The sequence below is a fragment of the Pholcus phalangioides genome, unplaced genomic scaffold (genome assembly GCF_987345545.1).
Source record: "Pholcus phalangioides strain wild (caught in Gottingen) unplaced genomic scaffold, Ppha-v1.0 ptg000039l_1, whole genome shotgun sequence".
In the NCBI taxonomy this organism is placed as follows: domain Eukaryota; kingdom Metazoa; phylum Arthropoda; class Arachnida; order Araneae; family Pholcidae; genus Pholcus; species Pholcus phalangioides.
In genome coordinates this window covers 12,381,360-12,388,276 of record NW_028301625.1, presented here as the reverse complement: position 1 = coordinate 12,388,276, position 6,917 = coordinate 12,381,360, and the positions used below count along the sequence as shown (strand labels likewise).

General features: G+C 35.1%; 1 protein-coding gene across 4 annotated transcripts in view; it reads left to right on the top strand.

The window, feature by feature from the left end:
- The first annotated feature begins 1,608 nt into the window (after positions 1–1,608).
- The window catches only part of LOC149065592 (single-stranded DNA-binding protein 3-like), a 156,490-nt gene continuing 151,181 nt past the window's right edge, over positions 1,609–6,917 (top strand). For 2 of the 4 annotated variants that reach the window (XM_089253701.1, XM_089253698.1), the window contains exon 1: positions 1,609–2,065. In XM_089253701.1, coding sequence (XP_089109827.1) covers positions 2,010–2,065 — 56 coding nt within the window. In that variant the 5' untranslated portion in view covers positions 1,609–2,009. The remainder of the gene's footprint in view (positions 2,066–6,917) is intronic. The other 2 variants (XM_089253697.1, XM_089253700.1) reach the window with 2 other exon arrangements.

Sequence of the window (6,917 nt, the reverse complement as noted above, 5' to 3'; positions counted from 1 at the left end):
GGAAAAATTTGGGGAGGGTGGCAGTTTTAGGTGGGAATAAAAAACACCGTTATAGAATTATCGAATTTTAAAGTTGTGAGGGCGGCAAAATAATGTTTGCCCCGGGCGACAAAAATCCTAGTTACGGCCCTGCGTTCACACTATTGACCTATTTACACGCTCTTTTGAACTAGTACTAGAGGACTACCCCCCCCCCTCCCCCTAGGCACATTTCACGTTTAACACACAATAAAGCATTGCTTATATGACATTGTAGCGTGAAAAACGGTGTTTCAATTTTTTTGGCATTTACATCGTTTGCCTCTTTTAAGCAGGGTAACACTGGCGTGATACTGCAAGCGATGTGGCATGCAACTTGACACGAATTGTTTAAAAACTTGAATTTCAGGTACTTTTTAACCAATGCACGTCGAGTTGCATGCTGCATTGCTTGCTGTATCGCGCCAGTGTGCACTCTGCCTTAGGGTTGTGTCAAAAAATGCAGATTGAAGTTGGCTTCTCGGCAACTAAGGAGGGGAGATGGAGGAAGAGAGACAGAATGAATGATGACACGAACTTCGAAACTAATGACGGAGGCAGAACGCCAATAAAGCGGAATGCAAAAGAACGTATGAAATTGCGCTAATTGATTTGAAGTTGTCGATTTTGCAGCATTAAACCGTTGGACATGCGCTAACAATATATGTACTGAATTTGAAGTGCAAGCCCAACAATTCTAAGAATCAGAACAGAATGACCGCCCAGGCACGAGAATTAAAGTGCTTTCAGACATAAACAGTGTTGTGGAAGCTCAAGCATTTATGGTATGGATCAGAGCACCCCCTGAATCGATTCAGAAATCGAAATTTTCTACGTAAAGCCTGATTTTCCTAGGAGTAGAATTTCTGCGCCGGGCGCAGCGTGAAAATGCTGATTGGTTAAAAACCTGAAATTCAGGTTTTTTGATCAATCATCGTTTTCACGCTGCAAATGTTGTAGAAACCTGCTCCTAGGAAAACCCGGCTTAAAGATCGAAACGAGCACCCACTGAGGACGCCCCCTGCTTGCTAATACCATATTTTCAGCGGAACAAAACGTAAGCACACCGGGTATACAAGCAAGAATTTATTTGACGTTTTCAGACTGCCAGGACTCTAATCCGGGGGCCGGGACGATTCTCATGACATGTTTTTCCCACTTTAAATCAACTATAGAAGGGTTGTGAAAAAGTCTGACTCGAAGGGGGGGGGGGCAGCAAAAATCAAAAATCCCAACCTAGCCGCCCTGCTCCAGGATGTGGAGAGGGCATGCCCCAGGGTCCCCGCTGCAGGATGGGGGCTATGCTTTCAGGCCAATGTTATCGATTAGTTCTTGTAACCATTAAAATATGAAGAGGTTTTTCTTCACAATTAGCGTAGGTTTACTTACATATGCAAAAGGCTATACTCAATTTATTACGTGTAACAAAAACAACGGTCTAAATTATTGTGCTCTAACATAACAATCATTTCACTGAAAAAAATAATGAATTAGAAACAAATTTTCTAATAACGAGATGAAAAATATTTTTTAATATTCCATGCGGATATAAAAATAACGGGGATCGATCATTGTTGTGTAGCTTTTCTTACAATATTTGGCACCACCGCCAACCCACAAGGACGCCATTCCCCGCGTTATGTTTTGAAGTTGTGATGCTGGAAATTTTGTTTCGGTGAAAATTTATCTCGTGCCAGTTGTCAGTTTCGAAGAGTTTCTTATCATTTTATGTGACTAAAGTATTGAAAAGTCGCATTTGCGGCCTCGGACCGACGATTTTTCGAGTGATCATTTGATTGGCAACATTGTCGCGTGTTTTTTAAAGATGACGTTGAGGTGATCCGCTAATCGAGATGGTTATTGTTTGATTTCACGTTTATTTCCAGTGTTTATAACATTTGAAACAAACCGAACACATTTCAGTTTTCATGGCAGCTCTGTACTCATTATTCTGTAGATCGTGACAATCTCACTAAACTGACTATTTCAGCATGTATGCTAAAGGAAAAGGCTCAACTGTCCCTTCAGATGCTCAAGCTCGCGAAAAGTGAGTACATTCTATCCCAGTCCGCATACTTTGAGTATTGAAGTTTAATGTGATCTTTGAATTTTCACCATTCTACTCCGGCATGATGTTATTTATCATGAGTTTTTAGAACTGATTCAATCGAAGTCGTCGCTCTCATTATGATTACTGTCACATGCCTCAAAGTGTTTTAATGCCGTGATTGACAGCTGTAAAAATACTGGAGAAAACATATATTGATTAAAAATGATCAAACAAGTTCGGTTTTAAAAGCGATTTGGACATTGAGAACTAAATAGAGTTTTACCATAATGATTGAAACTGGGGCTGGACAAATCGCAAAAAAAATCTAGGGGCTGTAACAGTTTTTAGGCAGCGAAAAATTTTTTACCTGGGGAGAAAAAAGTCCAAAATAATGCTGCTCTTTACTGTTTCACAGGCATAGTGACCTTCTTTCACGTAGTCAGATATGCTTCTATAAATTCCAAACATTTTGTGCTTTTCCCAGTTTGCAATTTAGTAACTTCAAAAAGAAAATTTTAAACTCTAATACCAATTTTTAGTTTCCATGGCAACATGGCGCCTGGGATTTGTCCATCCCTGATTGAAATATCCACAACTAACTTGACAATAGAGATAGGACAAATAGGTGGCTGCTATTCTGTATTCAGCCTTTTTGCTGAATATTTGGTTTGGCCAGATATGTGTAAATCTAAGTAGCCTACATCAAGCTAATTTAAAAATATTATATTATATAGTAAAACCCCTCTTAACAGATACCCCTCAGATGCAGTCATCCTCATTTTACAAATAATTAAATTATTAATTTTCCCTTGTATATTGAAAGAATGTATTTCAAACCCATGATTAACGGTCACCCCTCTTTTACACCATTTTTTTTGTGCTGCTGGTGACCACAAAAAAAGGTTTTACTGTAATTTGAGTTTTTCCCATAACTTAAAAATTTACTGATCATATTTTATTGTGTATATTTTTCCTTCTGTGGAAAAAGGTTATGTCAGGGTGAATTTCTTGGGATTGGAAAAACATGAAACTGAAAATAGATTCGTACTGCAATAAGGTAGAAGTGAATGTGAATTATACATGTGCTCACTAACTAGGAAGGATGCACCTAGACAAGATACATATTAAGAGCTGCTGAAAGGGGCAAAACCTTGTTAAGAAAAGTAAGACAATAAGTCATAAATTGTATAATGCATTACTAGTTGAGAGTAAATAATGGTTGATATTTTTTTAATTAGGAGTAAAAGTGGTAACATTTAAAAAAAAATTACATCTGTAAGTAACATTAAAATACATCTTCGATAAATTGGATTGTCAGTGTCATGGCAATAAAAATCTTTCAATTACCAGTTTTTAATATTAATTACATAACAAATTACATAATTAATATTCAATAGCAATCATTAAATGACCAAAAAAATTAAAATTACCAATAATTTTATTTTCAATTAAAAACACAGAATTTAATTTAATTGGTGAGCTTATAATTGTAATGAATTCTAAGAAAATTAATATTCGGTACATAGTTATTTGGCCATATCTATTCATCCCATCCCTACTTAACAGAAAATGAGTTCTTTAAGTTTATATTTTCAATATGTGGTCACAATTTTAACCCTCTATGGTCCTGTGTATGTTTGAATATGCATTGCAACTACAGTAAAACCTCTCTTTTGTGGACACTGGTGGGCAGGGCCGTAACTAGCGGGGAGGGGGGCAGTTGCCCCCGGCGTCAAAAATCCTAGTTACAGCCCTGCTGGTGAGACACAAAAATTTGTCCCTAAAAGAGGGGTGACAATTAAGGGTTTGAAAAGCGTTGTTTTATTATATTTGGCCATAAAGAAGGGGTGGCAGCATCCGAGGGATGTCAGTTTAGAGGGATTTTATTATACATGGTAAAAAAACTCATACAAATTTCTTTTCTCAATTTATTTATATTTTTAAAAGCACATCTTCTAGTGTCATTTCAGTACAAAATACAGCTATATAAAGTACAAAATATAGGCCTAATTTTTTATCCAGAAAGAGGCGCAATTCCTTGTCTCATTTTGTGAGAGCTACGTGTTCAAGGGCTTATAAAATCGCATCAAATTAAGGTGATTGGAAATAGAATTCAAGATAAAAAACTATTCAACTTTGCTAAGCAAGATTTTATGTATTTGTAGGTAACATTTAAATCAAAGCAAACTGTATATAATACTCTTAATTAAATGTTTTAGCTAATTGAAAATCCACTTCAATTAAATTGCTGTCTTGATGTATTGCAGGGCTTGACAAATCCCAGGTTCCAGGTCACCATGGTGACTAGAAAATCAGCATTGATGCTCAAAAATTTTCTAATGTAATTGTTAAATTGTTGTCTACGAATGACAAAAATTTTCTGATTTCATGACAGTTTGTCTCCTAGTCAGAAAACATTATTTAGGTCCATTGTTCTTGAACAAAAAATTATGCTTGGCCCCCAAGAAATTTGGCTGGTGCCTAAATATTCTTTCGATTTGTCATGCCCTGATGTATTGTCATTTAAAAATATGGTAACCTCCAATTTACATTCATTTTTGTGGAAAAAAATGTTTATTATGTTTTTATGAGGGTGAATCATAGAGGGAAAATAAAATTAAAAACTTTAGTGATGCACTTTTTGACAATTTTTTTATCGTCACTAATCTTATCATGCAAAGAATGTTAAGTTAGTACTGATGTTTTCATTTCTCCTAGAGAAAAAATTGTTAGAAGCTCAGTTGGAAAACCTGATACATACAAAACATGTCTATGTTGACTTTCTATGCGATTTTTTTGGTGATGACCGATTTCTTTTATGAAAATGAACTGATGATCTTGACGTTCTGACAGCACTGTCTAATAAATATAGTATATTTATAACTAGGATGTATAAAGTTTTCTGAGTAAAATTTTGGGATTTATCATAAAAAAAAATCCTATGATTATTCAGTGTTAGCCCATTTAAAATTTTTGACTAATTTTTAACCAAATATGAAATGTGTAATTTCTTTTGAAAAATAGTTTCTACTTCTATACATAAAATCAGGGCTTGATGAATCGTAGGTGCTAGGATGCCATGGTGACTGAAAAATTGGTGTTGCAGCCTAAAATTTTCTTTGAATAATTTGCTCAATTAGTGTTTGAGGCCAGCATAAAAATTTTCAGAATTTATGACAGCATCTCCGCCAACTTAAGAACAAGGTCAATGTTTCAAAATCAATCAGTTCAAAAAAAAAATGGGGGGGAAAATTATTTGAAAAATTTTCTCAGGAAAAAAAAATGCTTAGCTCCTTAGTAATTTGACTGGAACCTAAATTTTTCTTTGATTTGTCAAGCCTTGTATAAAATACAGTAAAACCCCTCTTAACGGACACCCCTCAAATGTGGTCACCCCTCTTTTACAGCCAAATAGTAATTCCTCTTGTACGATAAAAGTATGCATTTCAAACCCCTGATTAATGGTCACCTTTTTTTTGGATGATTTTTTATTCCACTGGTGTCCGCAAGAGAGGTTTTACTGTGTGTATTTCTATCAGATTGTGGATTTAAATTCGCATTGTGAATCATTAGTGGTCTGAGGCCACTGATTAAAAAATTGGACCACCAAGAAAAAAATTGTGGTCCATTGGACCAGTGGCAAAAAATTTTGCCCATCCTTTCCCGCGGGGATATATTGGCTGATCGCTGAATAATCGCCTATGGGAGAATTGCTGATCCGCAGTTGTTTTATATTGTCTCAGCCGTTCAAATGTTGGATGATAAATATTGCTGTGAAAAATATTTAGAAACCAGCATCTCTGCCGAAATTCAAAAATTTATGAGCAAAACTGATTTTGATATGTTGTATTATACATTATGTGTACTAAGTGGTCTGTTAGAATGTAATTTAAAAAGGAATGACTCTTTAAACCTCCACACTTGTTTATTGATAAAGCCTTACAATCAAGAGTAGTGGGTTTTATATGGTTTGATTGAGTTCTAATTGTTTTCTACAACTTTTTGCATCTGTTGGTGGTATATCACTCTTCTAAAAGACAATATATTTCAGAAAATGAATAATTATTCAGAGCAGATTTTGTTTAGCTGACCACTCATGATGTCTGTGGACCAGTGATTTTTATTTTTCAATATTAATGCTGATTATTAAATAAAACCACTTGGTTTTATGTACTGGTTATAACTAGAAAAATTATGATTTTAAATACTGTAAATGACCAGTAGGGACCAAACTGATTCTGGAATAGTTTTAAGCTTCCTGTAGACTTAATATAAACTGTATTAATGCATAGCTGCCAACTTTTGAAAATGAAAATTCGGGAGATTTTCGCGCAAACCTGTATTTTATTCTAAAACCACTCCCTAATAAGTACAATAAGGATTTTTCCAAATAAAATAGGGATTTTCCAAACATAAAAGTTAAAGCATAGGGAATAAAATCCCTACTCAAAAACTGAAGTTAAATTAAAATAGGGATTTTACACACATGGAAGTTAAACCCTTGGGAATAAAATTCCTACGCAAAAAACAAGTGAAATTGGAGGTCAAAACTTCAATGATGTAAAAATAAATATTGTGTTCAATCAGAAACGCTGTGAACAAACATTCTGCGCGAATGACCCCAAAATCATTGGAAGATGAAGGAAAACACCGTCAATTTTTGAAGAACACTGACTTTTTGTGACACTTGCTTGTTTTTTTTTTCATTTCACATGAGTGATGTCACTCTTTCCACCATGACCGATGTTTATGTCCGTAACACAACTTGTACAAAAAGGGAAAGTCGACCCTCTTCTGGAACATTTGATGAAAGGAAATTCATTGGAATAAGTATCTTTAAAATTGATTA